Below are 27,082 nucleotides of genomic sequence, written 5' to 3'. Positions count from 1 at the left end.
TCTTCAACAGATTATGCAAGGGACTGGCTCTTGCATCAGTTCTGTCTCTAGTCAGCTAACTTCAATCTTTCAGGAAAGAATCCAGGTGTAGAGTTAAGTCAACTAACCTTAATCCCTTTAAAACAAAATTAAACTTAAATATTTACTTATCTAAAGAATAATTTAGGTCATTTGGAGCCACTAGGATCTAAAGGATAAAATCATTTTAGGTTATCAGGTTCTCCCATTCCACAGTTATTTTGCTACACAAATACCTAAACCCTAAGACTTGCTCAGAATTTATAGTCTAGTTTATTTATCAATTCCATATGGCTTTTGTCATTAATATATCATTTTGTATTCATTCTAACCAATTAGACTATCAGGTCCTATGGACAGGTTACAAAGCAGGCGACCTGGGTTTGATCCCTGGGTCAGATCCCATGGAGAAGGAAATGGCACCCCACTCCCAGTACTCTTGCCTGAAAAAATCCCATGGACGGAGGAGCCTGGTAGGCTACAGTTCATGGGGTCGCAAAGAGTCGGACACGACTGAGTGACTTCACTTTAATTTCTCATTTCTTTCTCCTTCCTTTTGCACAACAAAATATACACTTGATTTTTTTTGATTGAATAAAGTATCAAATGGCATAATTTCTGTATCTGAAGGGTAGAAATGTTACTTGAGTTCATATGTTTATGTGGTCTGAAACTGTCATTTTTATAGTCATAAGGTGTTATTTCAGATAGCAAATTTTCATATGTATTCTCTGGAATTAATATTCTTTTTAAAATAAAGGGTTACCTAGTTATATACTGTAACCTCCTGTTACAGAGCAGATCTCAGACTCCGTTCAAGCTTATGTCTATCACTACCATTACAGATAACAAGGCTGTCCTGTGTATCACCTGCTTTGGTGTCCAGCATATCACATTTGCTTTAGTTTTAAACCTCTTACACTGGAGAACAGAACCTCTAAAATTTAAATACAGAAATTCCAGCTCAAATTTAATAGAAAGTGCCAAGACCAACTCTCTCATTTTGGAGATGTTCAATTACTAACTCACATAATATTGCTGCTTTGTAACAGCAAGAAGGGAGTGAAACCCAGGCCCTCTGAAATCCTAACACCATGTCTTCCCCCACTCTTAGAGGCTATGAATTAAATCTCACTCACTTTAGGGAGATATCCTAGTAGTTTTGTAGCGTGTTCTTTGAGAAGTTTTAGTCTTTCTTCTTCAACAATTGCATTTATACATCCTTGTCGTCTTTGCTGCCACTGCCATTCCTCCAGTTCACGTTGCTAGAAATGTAAATAGAACTTACTGCCATAAAACACATTAAAATCTCTTAAGAATGTGGCAAACAAAACTATTCTTGCAGGAAATTAAGATAAAACTGATAGATAATATATCTTTTATATTCTTATATTATGTATATAATATATATATTACTGTCATGCTTCCTTTAAAGTTACAAGGAAAATAGTTATGACTGATAGTAAGGAGGCAAATACATATTTTCAGGACAAGTCATCTTCATTACCAAGAAAAAAGGTTCAAAGAAGTGATTTCCCAATTAATTCAACAAATATTTATTGAGTGCTTACCATACCCCAGGTGTTGAAGGCAACTTACAATATAAGACCAAAAAAAGAAAGGTAGATAAAACAACAGGAACAGCTAAAAGATAAGCACTGCCATATATATTAAGTTTCTTAGAGCCTGTGTGAGGTACAAGAACAGCAGCAAATGTTCCCGCAAAAGAACCAGTATTTTTCAGGGAAATGTTCTGATTGATAACCACACCAAACTTCTGAGCCGTGAAAATACAGAAGAGATGACTAGCTTTAACGCATTTTAGGGCTTAAAAGAACTCAGAGAAATACATCCAAATAAGACTTTTAAATGGGAAAGGATGCTAAAGGCAGGCCACTGAAATAATGATGAATTTCTGCCAAGAATTACTTAAATTAAAATAGTATTAATACTCCAACTTTTCTTTGAAATAATCAGTTTAAGTCATATAAATCAGAAAGTAGGATGTCTGTCTTTTCTGTTACAATGAGAGGTAAGCTGCTTCTACATCACCTAATATTTCATTATTGGATGAAAATAAGAATGCTAGGACACTACCATATCCAATGCCAGTTAAACTTGGAATTGCTTCTCTGTCTACTATCATGTCAGATGTACTACAGAATTAGAAGTATCACTGACAGCTAATTGAGAAGATACTTTCACCCATGTTACTACTGAATCAAAGGGTAGAATTCCTCTTAAATATTTTATCTCTAAGATGAAACAGGGTAACAGAATCTACTATAGAATCACTATATCTGAATTTTTTTTAGACTGCATTTCTAAGGCTAAAGGGTCAGATGTGGTCACAACAGGACTAGGTTTTTGCCAAGGGAATAAGCAAAAGTGTCCTATGGCAGTTTTCAGGAATCAGTCTTACATCTTTTGTCCCTTCTGCACTTCTTCCATCTGCTGCTTGAAACATGGCTATGAAGGTTGAAGAGCCAATTTAAACCATGAAGATGAGGGCTATACCCTACAGGGGCCATAACAAAACCCAGGAGGAGCCTGGGTTCCTGAAGACTATGACTAAAGCCTCAGTTTCTAGACTTCCATGTGAGAGAATAGTAAATGATCTCTTAAGCCACTGTTAACTTGAAACTCTGCTGCTGCTGCTAAGTCATTTCAGTCGTGTCCGACTCTGTGCGACCCCATACACGGCAGCCCACCAGGCTCCCCCGTCCCTGGGATTCTCCAGGCAAGAACACTGGAGTGGGTTGCCATTTCCTTCTCCAGTGCATGAAAGTGCAAAGTGAAAGTGAAGTCGCTCAGTCGTGTCCGACTCTTAGCGACCCCATGGACTGCAGCCTACCAGGCTCCTCTGTCCATAGGATTTTCCAGGCAAGAGTACTGGAGTGGGGTGCCATTGCCTTCTCCAACTTGAGACTCTACTTGTAGACGACCATCATCCTAACTGATCTATTCCTCTAACGGGGGTGTAAGAAAGTTATCTAATGTTGTGAGGAAAGCTCAATTGTTAGATTTTTGTCCGGTTGTGCGCATGGTCTCTAATTTGGGTTTTCCTTCTTAGGTAGACCACATTAACTATTTACCATAAAACTTTTTATAGTAAATTAGGGTAAATTTTTTAGAAAGATATGAAACCAATTTGTCTATGAGGGCAACTTCTGAATAGCTCTGGTGGTAGAAAGTATCTCCTGGGTAGTTTCAGATTTTGTCTAACTGGATTTATTTTAGAAGTAGATAGCTATTTAGGAGTATCTATGAAATCTTAAAAAAAAAAAAAAAAAAAGAGCATTGCCTTACAGGATTGTATAATGAAATAGATTCATGATTCTATGAACATGAAACTCCATCCTTTTCCTTAGGCCAAGGCAGAAATGTGACCCAGTCTCACTGATATCAATAAAACTAACCCCACAGCTTCATTTTGGGAAAATACACATTTTTTTCAAAATTAAGATATAAATTTCTTAGAAAAGTATCTATGGCTTAGGTAATGTTTTCATATTTCTTCCCTTTATAGCTGTCTTGGTAACTTTCCAAGCAGTTTTCTGATTAGCTCTCTAAGCCACGAGATAGGACAGTCACTGGTTCTGCCTCTTTCTAGGCAAGGAGTATTCAAAGCTTTCTGTTCAATTTCAGAAGCTTTTAAATTTTCTGTCTCCTTGATCACTTTGCTCTGACATTGATAATCACCCTTACTGATTCAACAAACATTTACTAAGTATTTTCTGCTTGCCAGGAAAAATGCTAGGTGCTTTTTTTTTAATCTCCCTTAAAGGTTACAATCAAAGATACAGAATTGAGATTTTTATCCATTAGGAATCCACTTGGTTAAGCAGGAGGAGGACATAATGAGTTTTTACTTCATGCTAACTGGTAGCAGATGGACTAGAATCACAAGGAGACCAGTTAGAAGACAATTTCAGTAGTTCACAGAATGATAATGTCTAAATTATGAAGAGAAATGGATTTAATAAGAGTTATGGTAGAACTGGAATCAATAGGATTTGATGGCTAAAAATTATTAGGTAAGAAATGGGAAGAATCCAGAATGATTCCAAGGTAATAGCATATTCACTCAGTCACCCACCTGCCTGTCTTTAACCAAGATTCAGGCTACAGAAATTGGAAAGCATTTGTCTGTCTGCTATTTTGTTTTGGAGAGCTTAATTCTAAGGCACCACAAGATTTCCAACTATGTCCTTTTAAGCATCTGGAAATACGACAACAGAACTAAGACCTGATCAAGCATACAGGAGAGCCAAAAATTGCACCTCAAGTCTCCCAACACTTCATGTAGCAGACAAAACACACAGGGCTGATCTCAGCTTTCTGTGGCATCCAGCTGTTCTCCTGGCCATTCCTTGGTCCTGTCAATGTTTTTCTGCCACTTGTACCTCCTATGTTCTCCAAGCCTCAGTCACTGGCCCTCTGATGGCTTCTCATGATATATTATTTGGAAGAATAATCTTAGTTTGAAACTGTGGGTTATTAATGCCAGGAATGCTTTTCTAAGGAAAGCTGACCTAAGTTTTCTTCTGTTCAATTGCCTTCAGGAATTTCAACTTTCATTTCTAACTAAATATGACTAAAACTGAAGTCAGTCCATCTTTTTGCTCCAATTCAAAACATAACAGCACTTGTAGTCCTTGAGTTTCTCATATTTGAAACCTTGAGAGTTATTTTGATACCTTCCTCCACTCTACCCTATATGAAAGTGAAAGTGAAGTCGCTCAGTCATGTCCAACTCTTTGTGACTCTACCCTATATGGTCCAAGAAAAAAAAAAAATCACACAAGTCTCATCTATTCTTCCTTTAAAATATTTAAACTCTTCCCTTTCTCCTTCCACTGCTCTGCCAACCTACTCCAGGCCATCGTCACTTCAACTCTTTAGGTACTACTTTCACCTGTTTTTTAATTATTTTAATTGCAGGCTAATTACAATATTGTGGTGGTTTTTGCCATATGTTGACATGAATCAGCCACAGCTGTACATGTGTCCCCCATCCCGAGCCCCGCCTCCCACTGCCCTCCCTGTCCCATCCCTTTGAGTTGTCCCAAATGCATCAGCTTTGAGTGCCCTGTTTCATGCATTGAACTTGCACTGGTCATCTGATTCACATATGGTAATATACATGTTTCAGTGCTAGTTTCTCAAGTCATCCCACCCTCTCCCTCTCCCACAGAGTCCAAAAGTCTGTTCTTTATATCTATGTCTCTTTTGCTGTCTTGGATATAGGGTCGTCGTTACCATCTTTCTAAATTCCGAATATATGCATTAATATACTATATTGGTGTTTTTCTTTCTGACTTACTTCACTCTGTATAATAGGCTCCAGTTTCATCCACCTCACTAGAATGGATTCAAATGCATTTGTTTTAACAGCTGAGTAATACTCCATTGTGTACATGTACTCTTTCTCCTCTTGTTAAAGAGCATATTACAATAACCAGACTCCTCAGCCTATCATTCAGGTTTCTCCATGTGGTAATTCTATAAGCTGCCAACTAAGAATAGCCTTCCTGTCTTCTTTTATTCATTTTTTATGTATTTCTAGATAAATCCACATAAATGAAGTGAAGTTGCTCAGTCGTGTCTGACTCTGTGACCCTATGGATTGTAGCCCACCAGGCTTCTCCATCCATGGAATTTTCCAGGCATGAGTACTGGAGTGGTTTGCCATTTCCTTCTCAGGGGATCTTCCCGACCCAGGGATTAAACCTGGGTCTCCCGCGCTACAGGCAGATGCTTTGCCATCTGAGCTACCAGGGAATCTCATAGTTCTGCCATAAATGTATGGCACTATTAGTATATCACACTGTCACCTTCTACAAATGTTTATATTTAAGAAACATATTCTTAGTATAGTAGTATGTATAATCAAATCTTTGAGGTGTCTAGACCTTATTTTCTTCTGCTAGATTAAAAGCTACCAGAATGAGCTTTATTTATTTTGGTTCCCTCAGCAGAATGCCTAGCAAATGAGTATCTGCTGATTATAAGAGTATTTGGGGGTTTCTTTTTGTCCACCATTCAGGAAAATCATTACGATATTAATATATTAATCCCAGCTCTGCCACTTAACTTGCTATGACACCTTGGGTAACATATATCATCTCTCAAGATTCAGTTACAGTTCTTTAAAATGGGGGTAGTAACAGTACCTAACTCACAGGGTTGAAAGTTAAAAGTTATTGATTTGCTTGTAATGAATATAGAATAGTGAATGACATAAGAAAACAATAAATGTTAGTTATTGTTACTCCACTTCTATTACTACTTAAAAATATTTACCACATGCTTTATCAGCACTTTTCATATTTAGAGCTCTTTATCTTTCCAAACACTTATACATTATCTTACTTGCTTCTTAAAGGAGTATTTCAGTTTTATGGATGAAACATAGACATTTCAATGTGTCCAAGTCAAAAACCTAGCTTCCTCACCAACTCTTAAATACACATTTCCAAGTAAGAAATTTCCCCCTGGGCCTCAAAATCTATGTGGACAAAATGGAATTATATATCTACCCCTTCAAAATCTGTTTTTCTTCATACATCTTCGTACATACATCACCACTCACTCACTGAATATGGAAGTGTGTAACAGCATTACTTATTAGTAGTAGATGAGAAAGGCTGGGCTGGAAGAAGCACAAGCTGGAATCAAGATTGCCAGGAGAAATATCAATAACCTCAGATATGCAAATAACACCATCGTTATGGTAGAAAGTGAAGAGGAACTAAAAAGCCTCTTGATGAAAGTGAAAGAAGAGAGTGAAAAAGTTGGCTTAAAGCTCAACATTCAGAAAACGAAGATCATGGCATCCGGTCCCGTCACTTCATGGGAAATAGATGGGGAAACAGTGGAAACAGTGTCAGACTTTATTTTTGGGGGCTCCAAAATCACTGCAGATGGTGACTGCAGCCACAAAATTAAAAGACGCTTACTCCTTGGAAGGAAAGTTATGACCAACTTAGATAGTATATTAAAAAGCAGAGACATTACTTTGCCGACTAAGGTCTGTCTAATCAAGGCTATGGTTTTTCCTGTGGTCATGTATGGATGTGAGAGTTGGACTGTGAAGAAAGCTGAGCACCGAAGAATTGATGCTTTTGAACTGTGGTATTGGAGAAGACTCTTGAGAGTCCCTTAGACTGCAAGGAGATCCAACCAGTCCATTCTGAAGGAGATCAGTCCTGGGTGTTCTCTGGAAGGAATGATGCTAAAGCTGAAACTCCAGTACTTTGGCTACCTCATGTGAAGAGTTGACTCATTGAAAAGGACATGCTGGGAGGGATTGGGGGCAGGAGGAGAAGGGGACGACAGAGGATGAGATGGCTGGATGGCATCACTGACTCGATGGACGTGAGTTTGAGTGAACTCCGGGAGTTGGTGATGGACAGGAAGGCCTGGCATGTTGCAATTCATGGGGTCGCAAAGAGTCAGACAACTCTGAGCAACTGAACTGAACTGAATCCTTCTCTCAGCTCTTCAGATCTAATTGGTCACCGAGACCCATCAATTTTAATTTCCTACCACTTCACTGATGGATTCCTTCTCTATTCACAAGGGTTTTCATCACCCCTCTCTGGGATAATTGTAATAACTTCCTGAAGAACTATGAACGGAGGTTTGTAACACTGTACAGGAGGCAGGAGACCAAAACCATCCACAAGGAAAGGAAATGCAACAAGGCAAAATGGTTACCTGAGGAGGCCTTACAATAGCTGAGAAAAGTGAAAGGCAAAGGAGAAAAGGAAAGATACACCCATCTGAAGGCAGAGTTTCAAAGACTAGCAGGGAGAGATAAGAAAGTCTTAAGTGAACAATGCAAAGAAATAGAGGAAAACAACAGAATGGGAAAGAGTAGAGAGATCTCTTCAAGAAAATCAGAGATACCAAGGGAACATTTCATGCAAAGATGGGCTCAATAAAGGACAGAAATGGTATGGACCTAACAGAAGCAGAAGATATTAAGAAGAGGTGGCAAGAATACACAGAAGAACTGTACAAAAAGATCTTCATGACCCAGATAACCATGATGGTGTGATCACTGACCTAGAGCCAGACATCCTGGAATGCAAAGTCAAGTGGGCCTTAGGAAGAAATACTACAAACAAAGCTAGTGGAGGTGATGGAATTCCAGTTGAGCTATTTCAAATCCTGGAAGATGATGCTGTGAAAGTGGTGCAGTCAATATGCCAACAAATTTGGAAAATTCAGCAGTGGCCACAGGACTGGAAAAGGTCAGTTTTCATCCCAATCCTGATACTCAAAGAATGTTCAAACTACTGCACAACTGCACTCATTTCACATGATAGCAAGGTAATGCTCAAAATCCTTCAAGCCAGGCTTCAACAGTATGTGAACCGAGAACTTCCAGATGTACAAGGTGGGTTTAGAAAAGGCAGAGGAACCAGAAATCAAACTGCCAAAATCCACTGGATCATAGAAAAGCAAGAGAGTTCCAGAAGACATCTACTTCTGCTTCATTGACTACGTAAAGCTTTTGACTGTGTGTATCGTAACAAACTGTGGAAAATTCTTCAAGAGATGGGAATACCAGACCACCTGACCTGCCTCCTGAGAAATCTGTATGCAGGTCAAGAAGCAACAGTTAAAACTGGATATGAAACAATGAACTGGTTCAAAATTGGGAAAGGAGTACATCAGGCTGTATATTGTCACCCTGCTTATTTAACTTCTGTACAGAGTACATCATGCTAAATGCTGGGCTGGATGAAGCACAAGCTGGAATCAAGATTCCCAGGAAAAATATCCATAACGTCAGATATGCAGGTGACACCACCTTAATGGCAGAAAGTGAAGAGGAACTAAAGAGCCTCTTGATGAAAGTGAAAGAAGAGAGTGAAAAGCTGGCTTAAAACTCAACATTCAAAAAACAAAGATCACAGTATCTGGTCCCGTCACTTCATGGCAATTAGATGGGAAAATAATGAAAACAGTGACAGACTATTTTTTTAGGCTCCAAAATCACTGTAGTGACTGCAGCCATGAAATTAAAAGATGCTTGCTCCTTGGAAGAAAAGCTATGACAAACCTGGACAGCATATTAAAAAGCAGTTCATCGCTTTGCTAATAATGATCTGCATATTCAAAGCTATGGATTTTTCCAGTAGTCATGTACAGATGTGAAGATTGGACTATAAAGAAGGCTGAGCACCAAAGAATTGATGCTTTCAAACTGTGCTGCTGGAGAAGACTCTTAAGAATCTCTAAGACAGCAAGGAGATCAAACCAGTCAATCCTAAAGGAAAATCAACCCTGAATATTCACTGAAAGGACTGGTGCTGAAGCTGAAGCTCCAAACTTTAGCCACCTGATGTGAAGAATCAACTCACTGGAAAACACCCTGATGCTGGGAAAGACTGAGGGCAGGAGAAAAGGGCGACAGAGGATGAGATATTGGATGGCATCATTGACTCAATGGACGTGAGTCTGAGCCAGCTCCAGGAGACAGTGAAAGACAGGGTAGCCTGGCAGGCTGCAGTCTATGGGTTCGTAAAGAGTTGCACATGACTCAACAACTAAACAAAAGCAACTGATCTTCCTGTCTCCAGTCGTACTCCGCTCATGTCTGTCCTCAGCACTGCTACCTGAATCATCTTTCCAAGTGCAGATCTTATCATGCAGCTCAATTCTTCAGTGGCTCCCCCTGAATAAAATCCACCTTTAAAACAGCAGCCAAGACATCCATGATCAGTTTCCTCTCTGCCATACAACATGTCCATTCTGTATAATTATCATCAATGCATTTGACATATCTTTATAATCATTGTTTTTAGGTATTTTTCTTAACCAACACTAAAAGCTCATAGATGACATGGAGTTAGTCATATTTATGTTCTCAACACAAACCAATGTCTAACACATAGAAAGCATCAATAAATATGCTCTAGATTCATTAATTAATGAGTAGTCAGAAAATGTATATATCATATGATTAGTGAATGGATATCCAACATCTGGTGCATAAACAGTTTTCAGTTATTTAGTGGATAAATAAATTAGCCAGTTGCTATTCAATAAAATTTTTTAAAGTTTTCCTTACTTTGTCTGCAAGGAACTGGTTGCGGCGTTCTTCTATAAGTTTCTCCACAGCCCTCTTGTGTTCTAGTTGCTTCATTCTTTGCTTCTGAGCATTCATTAATTCTATTCGATCATCCTCAGCAAATTTCTCCAGCATAGCTTTTCTAAATGTCTCCTCTTCCTCTTTTGCAGCCTGAAGTACTAATTCCTTCAAGGCCATTTGGTCCATAAAATCTTGCTTCAACTCCTTTTGCTTTCTCAATTTCTCTTCTGCTTCTTCCTAAATAATAATACATCTAAAAGTTAATTTAATAATTAACCTGTAAAAGTTAATTCAGTAATTGTTTCTTTACAGTAGATTTATAAAGATAGGGTCAGATAGAGTTTGATTAAGCTTAATGTTACAATAAGAAATAAAACTGAAAACTTAAGCCTTTTCAAGGTAACACTTTGCCCATCCTTTAAAAACTAATAAAGTAGATGTTACCTTTGGATTGCTCATTATTTAAATTTTAACTAATATATATTTACCATCTTGTTTCTGTATTCAGAATTAACACATTAACTTTGAAAAGAACTGTATAAAAATTTGTATATGTGAGTTTATTAAATCTGTCAACTATATAATCTGTACCAACTATGAATCACTCTAGAACCTTGTGTTCAAATCATTGATGAATATTTTTCAGAAAAATAATCTACCAATGAGAATCAGAAGTTAAGAGAAATTCAAATTTACTTGAAGCAGTTAAAAGTCCTTTCCTACAAGGTTTATATTTCTCCAACATTATTATGAAAGATTTCAAAACCAAAGAATTTTACAGGGATCACCCATATTTGCTTTATCATTGATCTACTGAATTAGGACTGTTGTAAATTTTAAATCATTTGCTAATCTAACCAACTTTGCTCAATTCTAATACAAGTTCCAGGTAGGCCAGTATCTTCAAAATATTGCCTTAACATCCATGTGGCCAAGGGTACAGATACAACAAACTATAAGGGATTTACTACAGGCCATCAGAGGCATAGAGAACTTCCAGGAAGGCCAGGGAACCAAGCTGTCATCCTACAGCTCAAGTCTCATAGTAACACTGTCTATGGTGACCAACTATCTCATGTGCTTACTTCCATCTTCATACCTTGAAGTGGGGGTGATGGCTACTGGAGGTAACCTAGTTCATATGAAGAATTCTAGGTAAGAGATAAATGTAGTTTTAACTACATTTCTCTTTGCAATAAAGCAAGACAAATGAATTTACAACAGGGTAGGATATGGTAAGGGTAGGAATGGGTTTTTTTGAGACAGAAAATATATTTATTATTATGCAAACAGCTACGCAAAATAGCTAGGGACCTGACAAGCTGCCAAAGAATCTTCCCAAATAACTTGTGCATCCCTGTATTACAGGTATCACATCAGTAACACATCCAGGAGAACAAAAATAGAATTCAGAAAACAATATCTCAGAGGCCCACCAGATCCTGATTCCTTTATGAAATACTCTATTACAGTGTTGCTGTTGGTTGTGTAGTTGCTAGGTTGTGTCCTGCTCTTTCAACCCCATGGACTTTATGTAGCCTGCCAAGCTCCTCTGTCCATGGGATTAATACTGCAGTGGGTTGCCATTTCCGTCTCCAAAGAATGGATTTTAAGTGAGCCAATCTGCAAGTATCAGTTACAGCAACTTTGTTAATTATATTGATCATTCAACCTCTTTTTCTTCATTTATCCCTATCTTTCCAAATTCTATCTTTTTCATAGTCTTCTCTATTCCCTGGTAGCTTAGATGGTAAAGAATCAGCCTGCAATGCAGGAGATCCAGGTTCAATCCCTGGGCCAGAAAGATCCTCTGGAGAAGAGAATGACAACCCACTCCAGTATTCTTGCCTGGAGAACTCCATGGACAGAGGAGCCTGGCGGGCTATAATCCATGGGGTCACAAAGTCAGACACAACTGAGTGTCTAACACACACACACACACACACACACACACACACACACACACACACTCCTCTTTTCAAATCTTATCTTTTTTAGTTCTCTCTAATCACTCTTACCTCTTTTGGGGGTCTTATACCATTTAATTTTTCATCATTTAATTTTATTCCATAAATATACACCTCATCTCACTAAAATTCATAGAAAACACATCTTATTTTCCTTTGGGATGCTGGACACATAGTGTTTTTTGTAATAAAAAGTTTGTGTTTATTTGCCATCTATTGCATAAAAGTCAGAGACTCCTTAAAGGCAGACATGCTGTGTCAGTTAGCTTTGAATTCCTCCAGAGCTTATAATAATACTTTGCACACAGAAATTCAGTACATACTGAGCCAAATGAATTCTTGACATTTCCTGGCATCCATCTCCCATACCAATTTTAGTTTAATCCAATGGTGAAGATATCTGGCTAAAGAACAGGAAAGATTTTGGCAAAACAAAACACCATTCATTATATTTTTTGAACTAGGAAAGTGTTCATATAGTCTTTGATGTGTCTGGATCTGGATTATATAGTTATATAATATGAACTGAATAATTTTCAATGTTCTAAAACCCAATATGTGGTTTGAGGAATAGCTGTTCACCAAAAGTTTGGATTAATTTGCTATAGAACTACTCTGAGTCTAGAAACTCTTTGGAGATGTCTTGGTCTGGGTTCTCCACTGAAAAACAGCCTTGAACAAGGACTTGTATACAGATATTTTACCATGGAGGGAATCTCAGGAAGCAGAGGTGAGGGACAAGCAGGAGTGAAGGAAGAGGAGCCAACACAAGGGGGCCTCTGAACTGGTCACCACCGTGGACAACCACAGCTTCACCCTGCCAGGACGCTGCGAGCTGGTCACCACCGTGGACAACCACGGCTTCACCCTGCCAGGACGCTGCGAGCTGGTCACCACCGTGGACAACCACGGCTTCACCCTGCCAGGACGCTGCGAGCTGGTCACCACCGTGGACAACCACGGCTTCACCCTGCCAGGACGCTGCGAGCTGGTCACCACCGTGGACAACCACGGCTTCACCCTGCCAGGACGCTGCGAGCTGGTCACCACCGTGGACAACCACGGCTTCACCCTGCCAGGACGCTGCGAGCTCGTCACCACCGTGGACAACCACGGCTTCACCCTGCCAGGACGCTGCGAGCTCGTCACCACCGTGGACAACCACGGCTTCACCCTGCCAGGACGCTGCGAGCTCGTCACCACCGTGGACAACCACGGCTTCACCCTGCCAGGACGCTGCGAGCTCGTCACCACCGTGGACAACCACGGCTTCACCCTGCCAGGACGCTGCGAGCTCGTCACCACCGTGGACAACCACGGCTTCACCCTGCCAGGACGCTGCGAGCTGGTCACCACCGTGGACAACCACAGCTTCACCCTGCCAGGACGCTGTGAGCTCGTCACCACCGTGGACAACCACGGCTTCAAGCTGCCAGGACGCTGTGAGGAAGGCATGGGGTACCTTTCAGGACCTTCCCAAAAGCCTGCTACAGGTGGAGAAGCATTACCTATCAATTCCTGTCCACTGCTGGCTGAGGGATGCCCCAGTGTTACTCCCTGTCCCCACCCCACCATGTCGGGAAGCTCTCAGCAAGGCGTCAGTCTAAGCCCTCACAGCTGTTCCCCACAGCGGTCACAAGTCAGAGGGGCTGCTGACAGGGCATGACCCAGGGCACACAAATCTTCTGATGGAGGAAAATGGCTTTAATAATCTTGTCTTTTTTTTTTCCTACATTTTTTGAAATCACTGCATTTTTAACTCAGAAAATTGCACCATTGAATATTTCATTTTTTTAGGACACAACTGAGTAATCTTTCACTATATTTCTAATCTTTTCTCTTCACAGACCCTTTATCCCTTCAAATATTAAGCTACTAGATTTTAAAATGCTAATGTGTTCTCCTGATTTTTAGTTTACTTCTACCTGTATCTTTATTATTTCCTTCCATATTCTTACCTCCTACTTGATTTATAATGTTTTTCTCAGTTATTGAGTTGGCTGCCTACACAGTTTCCCCAGTATTTCTCACTTAATAATTGCCTGTGGATTTCTCTGGGGCTCCAGTGGTTAAGAATCCACCTGCTGGCTTCCAGTTCAAGATGGTGGAGTAGAAGGACATGCGCTTTCCTTCTGCAAGAGCACCAAAATCGCAGCTAGCTGTTGAACAGCCATCAACAGGAGGATGCTGGGACCCAGCAGAAAAAGATACCCCGTGTCCAAAGACAAAGGAGAAGCTGCAGTGAGATGGTAGGAGGGGTGCATTCATGATAAAATCAAACCCCATACCTGCTGGGTAGGAAACCCACTAACTGGAGAACAGTAATACCAAAGAAGTTTCTCACACTGTTGTGAAGGTTTGGACCCCACGTCAGGCTTCTCAGCCTGGGGATCTGACAAAGGGACTGGACATCCACAGGGACTCTGCCCTTGAAGGCCAGTGGGACTTGACTAAGCCTTCCATGGACTGTAGGAAACAGACTCCAGTCGTGGAGTGTGCACCTGGACCCAGAGGCAAGGAGCAGCGAACCCACAGGGGACGCAAACCAAACTACCTGCTAGTGCTGGAGGGCCTCCTGTGGAGGAGTGGGTCAGCAGGGGCTCCACCAGATGGGGGCACTGGCAGCAGCAGTCCAGGAAGGTCCCACTTGGCGTAAGCCCTCTTGGAGGTCACCATTAACCCCAGGGCTGGGTCAGGCCAAACAACTACCAGGGAGGGAGTGCAAGCCTACCCATCAGCAGATAATTGCATTAAAGCTTTACTGAGCAAGGCCCTGCCCATCAGAGTAAGACCCAGTTTTTCCCATCGCCAGTCCCTCCAATCAAGAAGCTTACACAAGCCTCTTAGCTTACTCCATCAGAGGGCAGACAGAAGCAGCAAGAAGATCCATAGCTGGCTAGAACAAAAGCTACATTATAGAAAGTTAATCATGATAAAAAAAAAAGCATAAAGTTATGTCCTGGATGAAGGGACAAGATAAAACCCAAGAAAAACAACTAAATGAAGTGGAGATAGGCAACCTTCCAGAAAAGCAATTCAGAATAATGATATTGAAGATGATACAAGATCTCAGGAAAACAATTGAGAAGATGCAAGAAATGTTTACTAAAGACCTACAGGAATTAAAGAACAGAGATGAATAATACACTAAAAGGAATCAGTAGAGTAACTGAGGCAGAAGAACAGATAAATGACCTGGAGGACAGAATGGTGGAAATCACTGCCACAGAACAGAATATAGAAAAAAGAACGAGAAGAAATGAAGACAGCCTAAGAGACCTCTGGGACAACATTAAATGCACCAACATTCACATTAGAGGAGTCCCAGAAGGAGAAGAGAGAGAGAAAGGACCTGAGAAAATATCTGAAGAGATTAAGAGCTGAAAACTTGCCTAACATGGGAAAGGAAATAGTCAAACAAGTCCAGGAAGCACAGAGTCCTAGGCAGGATAAACCCAAGGAGGAACACAGCAAGACACATAGTCATCAAATTGACAAAAATTAAAGACAAAGATAAAATATTAAAAGCAACAAGGGAAAAGCAACAAATAACATACAAAGGAACTCCCATCAAGCTATCAGCTGATTTCTCAACAGAAACTCTACAAGCTAGAAGGGAAGGGCATGACATATTTAAAGTGAGGATAGAGAAGAACCTGCAACCAAGAATACCCATTCAGATTTGATGGAGAAATAAAAAACTTTCCAGACAAGCAAAAGTGAAGAGAATTCAGCACCACCAAACCAGCTTTACAACAAATGCTACAGGAACTTCTCTAGGCAGGAAACACAACAGAAGGAAAGACCTACAGAAAATTAACCCAAAACAGTTAAGAAAATGGTAATAGAATCAAATGCACCAACCAAAAGACACAGACTGGCTGGCCAGATGAAAACATATGCATGGATGCACTTCCACTTAACATATCACTCTGCTTGACCCCCCAGATTGTATGTAATTATTTTATATTGTTATGTTAATCATGTTCCCATTATGACTTGAAGTTGTAATTATCTTTCATTTTTGTCTGGCTATTGACTGTGAAAACTGATAAACATCTTTTACTATTGTGATTATGTAACTATTACTCACTTACTGCCATTGTATCATGATTGGTCAACAAAAAAATATAAGAACTCTATATCACCAAAAGTACAATTTAACAGAAAAACTTGTCATCACTTTTCAAATTCCAGATGCATATCAGAATTATCTTGGGAGTTTTTGAAAAACAGAAAGCCCAGGTACTGCTTTTTTCTCCAGAGCTCCAGATATATTTCTAATGAGCAGCCATGTTTAATGGCTGTATGATGCTCTTTTACTTTTATCTAGTTTCACTTTTTCTAGTTCATATTCAGTGTTCCCATTTCATTCAGTTTGTTTTCCAATTTCTTCATTTTTTTAAAAATTTTCTTTCTCTAGCCTTTATCAAGCATAGCAGAAAAGTTTTGTACATCTATATAGAAATAATATGTATAACATATTTTAGAAAACTTATGAATTTTTGCCTAATGAAAAAATCTATGACATTTTGATTCCACTTGTTTGACTTAATATCAATAGAATGCTATATTTCTAATTAAAAAACAGATATGCAACAAGCAACAAAAGTTTACTGTATAGCACAAAGAACGATAGTCAATATCTCATAATAACCTATAACAAAATAATTTCAAAAATTAATATATTTGTATATGTACAACTGAATCAACTTGCTGTGCACCTGAAACATTGTAAGTCAACTATACTTGAATGAAAAATTTTAAAAATTAAAAAAATAAGATTTTAAATTTAAAATTTTTTAAAATTTAAAAATTTAAAAATAAATGAAAATTTTAAAAATAAAATTAAATTTTAAAAATTAAAAAATAAATGCAGGGGACACAGGTTCGATCCCTGGCCTGAGAAAACTCCACATGCCACAGGATAATTAAGCCTGTGCAGCACGACTACAGAAGCGAGCGCATCCTAAAGCTTGTGCTCCACAACAAGAGAAGCCACTGCAGGGAGAAGCCTGCACACTGCAGCTGGGGAAAGCCCACGTGCAGCAACAAGGACAACAGCCAAAAACAAACGGAAAAAAATGCTTTAATTGCCTAACAGATTTTGATGTCATAATTTCCTCCTCTAAATTGTCTGCAAATATCCTCTTCAACCAATAATAACTGAATGTTTTCAGATTTTCAGTTAGTAACTTAAAATATTTGTTATTAAGTTCTAGTGGTGTTTAAACATCCTTTCCCCTTTCCAATAAATTTTCTTTGGAGATATAACAGTTATGTACTTCAGTACAACAATGTTCAGTTCAGTTCAGTTGCTCAGTCATGTCCGACTCTCTGTGACCCCATGAATCACAGCACGCCAGGCCTCCCTGTCCATCACCAACTCCAGGAGTTCACTCAGACTCACGTCCATCGAGTCAGTGATGCCATCCAGCCACCTCATCCTCTGTCGTCCCCTTCTTCTCCTGCCCCCAATCCCTCCCAGCATCAAAGTCTTTTCCAATGAGTCAACTCTTCACATGAGGTGGCCAGAGTACTAGAGTTTCAGCTTTAGCATCATTCCTTCCAGAGAAATCCCAGGACTGATCTCCTTCAGAATGGATCTCCTTGCAGTCCAAGGGACTCTCAAGAGTCTTCTCCAACAACACAGTTCAAAAGCATCAATTCTTTGGTGCTCAGCCTTCTTCACAGTCCAACTCTCACATCCATACATGACCACTGGAAAAACCATAGCCTTGACTAGACGGACCTTAGTCGGCAAAGTAATGTCTCTGCTTTTGAATATACTATCTAGGTTGGTCATAACTTTCCTTCCAAGGAGTAAGCGTCTTTTAATTTCATGGCTGCCATCACCATCTGCAGTGATTTTGGAGCCCAAAAAAATAAAGTCTGACACTGTTTCTTTCCACTGTTTCCCCGTCTATTTCCCATGAAGTGATGGGACCGGATGCCATGATCTTCGTTTTCTGAATGTTGAACTTTAAGTCAACTTTTTCACTTTCCTCTTTCACTTTCATCAAGAGGCTTTTTAGTTCCTCTTCACTTTCTGCCATAAGGGTGGTGTCATCTGCATATCTGAGGTTATTGATATTTCTCCCGGCAATCTTGATTCCAGCTTGTGTTTCTTCCAGTCCAGCGTTTCTCATGATGTACTCTGCACAGAAGTTAAATAAGCAGGGTGACAATATACAGCCTTTTCCTATTTGGAACCAGTCTGTTGTTCCATGTCCAGTTCTAACTGTTGCTTCCTGGCCTGCATACAGATTTCTCAAGAGGCAGGTCAGGTGGTCTGGTATTCCCATCTCTTTCGGGAGATAAAATGTTCATTATATGTCCCTTGATGATTATACCTATTCTCTGTGATATCTGAGATTCATGTGCTGCTCCACTCACCCAGTAATAACGCTGCCTACCTGCTTCCCATTTGTTCATATATGCCTGTTAGCCTTCACGCATCATTTTATTCTTAATGCTTTGGGGGTTATTTGACATTAGGTATCTATAAGTGAATTTTATTAAGATGTTTCTTTAAAAGAACTGGGCACATTTTACAATCTTAAATGCAGTTAATAATTAAGGACTCACATGAAATAAATTTTGATATTTTACATAGTATCTATTTCTTCCTCATTGATGAAACAGTGTATCTAAGACAATGTTGTTTTAATATAGTTGATAATATTACAAATAATACTAATAAGTATAATTCATTGTTACATATATTCATATATCTTATTTTATAAAGTGTTCAAACTTTTGGGAGTTCCCTGGTGGTTCAGTGGTTAGGATTCCATGCTTTCACTGCTGACGGTGCAGGTTCAATCCCTGGTCAGGAAATTAAGACCCTACAAGCCATGCAACATGGTCAAAACAAAGTACTGAAACTTCCAGCTTGTTAAAAAAAAAAAAAAACTTGGGTTTTTTATATTCTGTTGTCAACTTATTGAGTGTTCTTTATATATTCTGGATAAAAGTTATTTGTAAGATACATGTATACGGAATGTTTTCTCCCAAATGTGGCTTGCATTTTCATTTTCCTAACAATGTTAGGAAATTATTAATTTGGAGGAAGCCTACTTATAAATTTTTATGGCTCAAGCCTTTATCCTAAAAATTTTGAATCTTTGCCATTTCCAAGTTCATAATGACCTTCTCATGTTTGCTTCTAGAAATGTTTTAGCTTCAGCTCTTTTTATGTTATAATATGACACAGTATAACAAGTGCTGGCAAGGATGTGGAGGAATTGGAACTCTCCTACATAGGCAGTAATAGAGTGCAGTGGTCCAGCCTCTATGGAAAACAGCTGGGAAGTTCCTCAGAAAACTAAACACAGAATTACCATGTGGCCCAGCAATACCAGTACTAGTTATTCACCCAAAGGGATCTGAAAAAGATACTCAAACAAAAATTGTACATAAATGTTCATAGCAATAACATTCACAATAGTGAAAAACAAACAAACAAAAAAAACGGGTAGGAACATATTCTATTGAATGGATAGACAAAATGTTGTATATCCATACACTGGACTATTATTCAGCCAAAAAAAAAGCAGGGGGGGGGATTAATTATTGACACATGTTACAAAATAGATGAAACTCCAAAATATTATTCTAAGGGAAAGAAATTGCACTGCAAAAGGTCACATACTGCATGATCCCACTTATATTCAGAATAGTCAAATTCATAAAGACAGGAAGCAAATTAGTAGTTGCCACAGGGTCTTGGAAAGCATGGAAAGAGTGGTAACTGCTTAATGCAAGGTATCCTTTTGGGGTAATGAAAATGTTTTGGAACTAGACAGATGGTGGTTGCACAATATTCTGAATGTACTAAATGCTGTTTTAAAACAGTCAATTTTATGTTACATGAATTTTGCCTCAATTAAAAAAAAAAAACCTTAAAGAGAAACCCAAGCCCACAATTATGGTTAGAGTCATCAACAATCCTCTCTCAACAACTGATGGAACAACTAGACAGAAAATCAGCAAGGACATAGGAGAATTCAACAGAACAATCAATCAATAGAATCTAATTGGCATTTATAGAAATTTTAGACATTTAAACATATTTCTAGAACATTTCACCCAAAGTAGCAGAAAACATATTCTTTTCAAATGTCCACAGAACAAATTTAAAGGATAAAATCATATTGGGCATGTTCTCTGATCACAATGAAATCAAACTATAAGTAACTTATTTTTAAAGAAAAATTTCTGGACATTTGGGGACTACATAACAGTTTTAAGTAATCCATTGGTCAGAAAAAGGCTCAAGAAAATGAAAACATCAAAGTTAATGAAAATGAAAACAACACTGAAACTTGTGAGGTGCAACTGAAACAGCTTTGAGGGAAATTTATAGCACCAAATGTATATATATAGTAAAATGGATTTATAGGGGCATGCATTGTAGGAAACGTCTCAAATCAATAATCTAAGCTACTACACTTTAGAAACCCATAGAAAAGAAGCCAAGGGGAGTAAATAAAGAGCAGAAATAAATGGAATTGAAAACAGAAAACTAGTAGACAATATCAGGGAGGCAAAAGGCTGACTCTTTTCTAAAAAATTAATGAAACTGAGACCATAAAACTCCTACAAGAGAGCAAAGTAAGTTCCTCTAAATCAGCCTTGGCAATGAATTTTTAGATTTGACACCAAAAGAGAAATAAACAAACAGGATTACATCAAACTAAAAAGCTTCTGTACAGACAAGAAAATGAAGTAAACGTCACTCAGTTGTGTCACTCTGTGACCCCGTGGACTGTAGCCCGCCAGGCTCCTCCATGGGATTCTCCAGGCAAGAATACTAGAGTGGGCTGCCATTGCCTTCTCCAGGGGATCTTCCCAACCCAGGGATTGAACCCAGGTCTCCTGCACTGCAGGCAGATGCTTTACCATCTGAGCCACCAGGGAAGACTACAGACAAGGAAATCATAACAAAATGAAAAGGCAACCTATGGGATGGCAGAAAACATTTGCAAATTCTGTATCTGATAGGAGTTAATGTCCAAAATATATAAAAATGACATAAAACTCAAAAGAAAAGAACCAAAAAAATCCTATTAAAAAATGGGCAGAGGATCTGAACAGATGTTTTTCCCAAAGAAGATATACAAATGGCCAACAGAGACAAGAAAAGGTACTCAACACACCACTAAATATCAGGGAATACAAATCAAAACCACAATGAGATATCTGTAATAATGGCTATCATCAAAAAAGAGAGAGAATAAAGAGTTGGTGGGTATGTGGAGAAAGGGAACTCTTGTCACTGTGGGTAGAAAAGCAAAGCCAACGGTATAGCCATTGATACAGCCATGGAGATTCCTCAAAAAATTAAACACAGAACTACCATATGTTCTAGCAATCCCACTCCAGGTATATATCCAAAGGGAATAAAAACAGGGTCTTAACAAGGTATATGCACTCCCGTGTTCATTGTAGCATTACTCACAATAGCAAAAATATGGAAACAACCTAACTGTCCATCAACAGATGAATAAATACAACATGGTAGAGCTACATAAAGTGGAGTATCATTCAGCCATAAAATCATAAAATAATGAAATCCTGCCATTTGTGACAACACAGATAGATCTTGAGGCTTTTATGCTAAGTGAAATGAGCTGATCAAAGAAAGACAAATACTGCCTGGTAACGCATGTGGAATCTTAAAAAAAAGTGTCAAACTCATTGAAACAGAAAGTTGGAAAGTAGTTAGCAGAGACTGGTGGGTGGGAGAAATAGGAAAAGTTGGTAAAATGGTACAAACTTCCAGCTCTATGACAAATAAGATCTGAGGCTCTAATATAAAACATGGTGACTATAGTTGAAAATACTTTATTGTATAAATGAAATTTCTGAAGAGAGTAGAACTTAAAAATTCTCATAAAAAATATGTGAAGTGATAGATGTGTTAACTAACTATAGATGGGGGAATCTTTTTACAATGTAAATATTTATCAAATCACCATGATGTACACTTTAAATATCTTACAGTTTTATATGGCAATTATACCTCAAGAAAGCTAATTTAAAGAAAGATCAGATAACTCCTAATGTAAGAGTTTAAACCTCTTCTGGATTATTTTCTACCAAAATTTATATACCCAAACAAGAGCTATCACTTGCTGAGGCAATGAAAAGTGGAGAGAACAGCTCAAATTCAAAACCTGTAATCCCAGAAACTTAAAAAATATGAAATTTTGGTCAGGACAGTTAGCAAAAGTGAAACTGAATATATTTGAAACCTTGAGATTTACACAAGTGAAGGAAAAAAAAAAACGGCAAGAAACAAAAATTATGTATTGGTCGTACAACCTTATCTTAGTCCATGGCCCTATAATTTACCAATATAATTATGGCAATAGTGTGTCCACATCTAGAATATGGTTGAAAAACAAAACCATAGCTTGTGGGACTATAAATCATGGGTCTACCAAGCCAATTAAAGGAGAAATCCAAAAATCTACACAGAGGAGAAATGGCATTCTTATAGAAGGGAGAAGTGATTTTTCTTATATGGAGAAACACGACATAGTCTGCATGGTGACAACTGTTCATGACTCGTCCATAACATCCACAGGAAAGGAAGACAGGAGGACTGGACATAGGATAACCAAGCCCACTTGAATATTAGAGTATAATTAAATACAAGAAAGGAGTTGATTGATCTCATCAGTATCTGGCAAACTTCAATATTCTCCAGAAAACTCGAAAATGGTATAAGAAAGTGGGCTTCTATTTGAGTAACTGTGACTTATACAATACAGTTAGATGTTATTATAGCCTTAATGCACAGAGTAAAAGGACTTACTAGCAACTTCTGTCAGCAGTAGCTAGAAGTCAGTAACTGGGAATTCTGGTGAATGTGGTGGTGGTCTTGCACCTGGTCCTTCTGGGGCATTTCTAAAAGAGCTCCCTACAAAGATCTACTTTGTTGACTATCAAGTAAAATAAAAGAACACATTCTAGAAGAAATAATACCCACAGGACTAAGCAAATGCCACCAGAAAGTGTAGGGTCTGCTCTTCCAGGAGAAAGCCCAGTGAAACACGGTATATGTAGAACAGGTGTTCTAGAGGGGCCTACTATACTATAGGTTCCTGCCTATCATGCTGTAACAAAATATTAGAATGCTTTAGTGAGACATGTACAGAATTTCAAATAAATACATCAAGCGCAAAAAGAGTTGTTGATATTTACTTAAATGCTAGTGTTTCAATATTTACTTACATAACAAATCGCTGGCCACAGGAGTTAGTTTCTGCAAAACTCCCCCAGTTGATAATGTGTCAACACCCCACTTACATCAACAGACAGATCATCCAGGAAGAAAACCAGTAAGGAAACACGGGCCTTAAATGACACATTAGTCCAGACAGGTTTAACTGATATTTATAGAGCATTCCATTTGAAAGCAGAATATACGGTCTTCTCAACTGCACAAGGAATATTCTCCAGAATAGATCATATGCTGAGCAACAAAAGAAGCTCAGTAAATTTAAGAAACTTAAAATTATTATCAAGCATATTTTCTGACCACAATGCTATGAGATTAGAAATCAACTACAAGGGACATCCCTGGTGGTCCAGTGGTTTGGAATCCACCTACCTATGCAGAGAACATAGGCCCAACTCCGGGTCCAGAAGGATTCCACATGCTAGGGGCAACTAAGCCCATGTGTCACAACTACCAAGCCTGGGCTCTAGAGCCCGTGAGGCACAACTATTGAAGCCTTCGTGCTCTAGAGCCTGTGTGCCACAACTACTGAAGCCCGTGCACCCTAGAGCCCATGCTTTGCAACAAGAGAAGTGGCCACAATGAGAAGTTCATGCACCAAAACTAGAGAGCAGCTCCCACTTGCCACAACTAGAGAAAGCCCATGCATAGCAATGAAGATCCAGCCCTGCCCAAAAAAAACCCCTAAAAAAACCAAAAACCAAGATCAACTCCAAGAAGAAAACTGTAAAAAACACATGGAGACTAAACTATATGGGTGCTAAGCAACTCATGGATCACTGAAGAAATCAAAATGAAAACATCTTAGAGCTAAATGAAAATGAAACCCCAATCCAAAATCTATGGGACACAGCAAAAACAGTTCCAAGAGAGAAGTTTACAGTAATACAATCTTACCTCAGGAAACAAGAAAAATCCAAACTAAACAACCCAAACTAGACCTAAAGCAACTAAAGAAGAACAGATGAAACTCAAAGTTAGTAGGACAGAAATCATAAAGATCAGAGTAGAAATAAATGGAGATGAGGATAACAAAAGAAAAGATTCATAAAACTAAAAGCTGGTTCTTTCAAAAGACAAACTTGGTAAGAGGCTACTAGTTGGATGGTTAGAGTTAGTCACTCAGCTGTGTCCAACTTTTTGTGACCCTATGGGCTATAGTCCACCAGGCTCCTCTGTCCATGGAATTCTCCAGGCAAGAATACTGGAATATGTTGTCATTCCCTTCACCAGGGCATCTTCCCAAACCAGGAACTGAACTCGGGTCTTCTGCATCACAGGCAGACTCTTTATAGTCTGAAACACCAGGGACTCAGACAGTAAAGAGACAACTACAAGCAACTGTATGCAAATAAAATGGATAACCTAGAAAAGACGACAGATTTTTAGAAAAGTAGAACCTTCCAAGACCAAACCAGGAAGAAATAGAAAATATGAATAGACCAACTATGTTACTGAAATTGAAACTGTGATTAAAAATATTCCAACAAATTAAAGTCCAGGACCAGATGGCTTCATAGGTGAATTCTAGCAAATATTTAGAGAAGAGTTAATACCTGTGCTTCTGAAACTCTTCCATAAAACTACAGAAGAAGGAACACTCTCAAATTCATTCTATAAGGCCATCATAACCCCAGACAAAGATAATACACACAAAAAGAGAAAATTACAGGCCAATATCTCTGATGAATATAGATGCAAAAATTGTCTACAAAATACTAGCAAACCACATCCGATAACACATTAAAAATATCAAACACCATGATCAGGTGGGATTTAACCTAGGGATACAAGGATTCTTCAACATATGTTAATCAATGTGATACACCACACTAAAAAGCTGAAGAATAAAAAAAACTATATATATGACCATCTCAATAGTTGCATAAAAAAGCTTTTGACAATATTCAACCCTCATTTATGATAAGAAATTGATCAGAGAGTGAGCACAGAGGGAACCTACCTCAAGATAATAAAGGCCATATACGACAAATCCACAGCAAGTATCAATCTCAACAGTGAAAAACTGAAAGCATTTCCTCTAAGATCAAGAAGAAAAGAATGTTCACTCTCATCACTTTTATTCAATATACTTTTGTAAATTCTAGCCATGCAATCAAAGAAGAAAAAGAAAACAGAAGGAATCCAGACTGGGAAAGAAGTAAACTGTTATTGTTTGCAGATGACAAAGTATGCATAAAAAACCCTAAAGAGACTATCAGAAAACTACTAGAGCTCATCAATGAATCAATTACATTGTAAGTTACAAAGTTAATACACATAAATCTCTTGCATTTCTATACACATAAAACAGAAAAATAGAGAAATTAAGGAAACTAATGCATTTACCATCATATCAAAAAGAATAAAATACCTATGAATAAATTGACCTAAGGAGAAAAAAGACCTGCACTCTCAAAACTATGAGGTAATGACGAAAGAAATCAAAGATGACACAAATAGATACACAGATATACCATAACCTTGGATTGGAAGAACTTATATTGTTAAAATGACCAAACAACCCAAGGGAGTTTACACATCCAATGCAATCCCTGTCAAGTTATCAATGGCATTTTTCACTGAACTAGAAAGAATTTTTCAGTTTGTATGGAAACACAAAACATCCTGAAGCCAACATAATCCTGAGAAATGAAAATGGAACGGGGGAGTCAGGCTACCTGACTTCAGATTGCACTACAAAGCTTTAGTCATCAAACTATGGTAATTGCCCCAAAACAGAAATACAGGTCAATGGACTAGGACAGAAAGCCCAGAAATAAACCTTGCACCTGCAAACAATTAATCTACAAGGGAGGCAGGGATATACCAAGGAGAAAAGACAGTCTCTTCAATAAGTGATGCTGGGAAAACCAGACAGTTACATGGAGAAAAAAATGAAGTTAGAATATTCATTTAATAACTTACACAAAAGTAAACTTAAAATGGATTAAAGACCTAAATATAAGACCAGATACTATAAAACTTTTAAAGGAAAACATACACAGAAAACTCTTTGACATAAACCACAGCAAGGTCTTTTTGGATTCAACTCCTAGAGTAATGAAAATAAAAATAAAAATAAGACCTAATTAAACGTAAAAGACTTTGCACAGCAAAGGAAACCATAAACAAAATGAAAGACAACCCACAGAATGGGAGAAAATATTTGGAAACAATGTTACTAACAAGGGGTTAATCTCCAAAATGTATAAACAGTTCATGCAGTTTAACATCAATAAATAAATAAATAAATAAATGGGTCAATACACAGAAATCTCTTGCAGAGAATTTCAATCAGAAGACAGGAAGAGACATTTCTCAAAAGAGGACATACAGATGGCCAAAAAGCACGTGAAAAGATGCTCAACATCACTATAACTACAATGAGATATCACTTCACATCAGTCAGAACAATGATAGTCATCATCAGTCTACAAACAGTTAAGTGCTGGACAGGGTGTGAAGAAAAGGAAACCCTCCTTCATTGTTGATGGGAATGTAAATTGGTACAACCACTATGGAGAACAGTACGGAAGTTCTCTAAAAAACTAAAAATAGAACTACCATATGATCCAGCAATCCCATTCTTAGGCATATATCTGGAGAAAATCATAATTCAAATATATAGGCACTCCAATGTTTGCAGTGCAGGTCTATTTACAATAGCCAAGACATAAAAGCTACCTAAATGTCCATCAACAAAGGAACAGAGAAAGAAGTGGGGTGTGTGTGTGT

General features: G+C 38.4%; 1 protein-coding gene across 3 annotated transcripts in view; it reads right to left on the bottom strand.

Moving 5' to 3' along the window:
* MNS1 (meiosis specific nuclear structural 1) overlaps positions 1–27,082 on the bottom strand; it is a 144,771-nt gene that overhangs the window by 1,988 nt on the left and 115,701 nt on the right. For all 3 annotated transcript variants that reach the window (XM_060417885.1, XM_060417886.1, XM_004010584.6), the window contains 2 exons: positions 10,106–10,363; positions 1,158–1,283 (listed from right to left, as the gene is read on the bottom strand). In XM_060417885.1, the coding sequence (XP_060273868.1) occupies positions 1,158–1,283; positions 10,106–10,363 (384 nt within the window). The remainder of the gene's footprint in view (positions 1–1,157; positions 1,284–10,105; positions 10,364–27,082) is intronic.

This window comes from Ovis aries, chromosome 7, assembly GCF_016772045.2.
Source record: "Ovis aries strain OAR_USU_Benz2616 breed Rambouillet chromosome 7, ARS-UI_Ramb_v3.0, whole genome shotgun sequence".
Lineage (NCBI taxonomy): Eukaryota > Metazoa > Chordata > Mammalia > Artiodactyla > Bovidae > Ovis > Ovis aries.
This window is presented reverse-complemented; position numbering and strand designations above follow the sequence as displayed.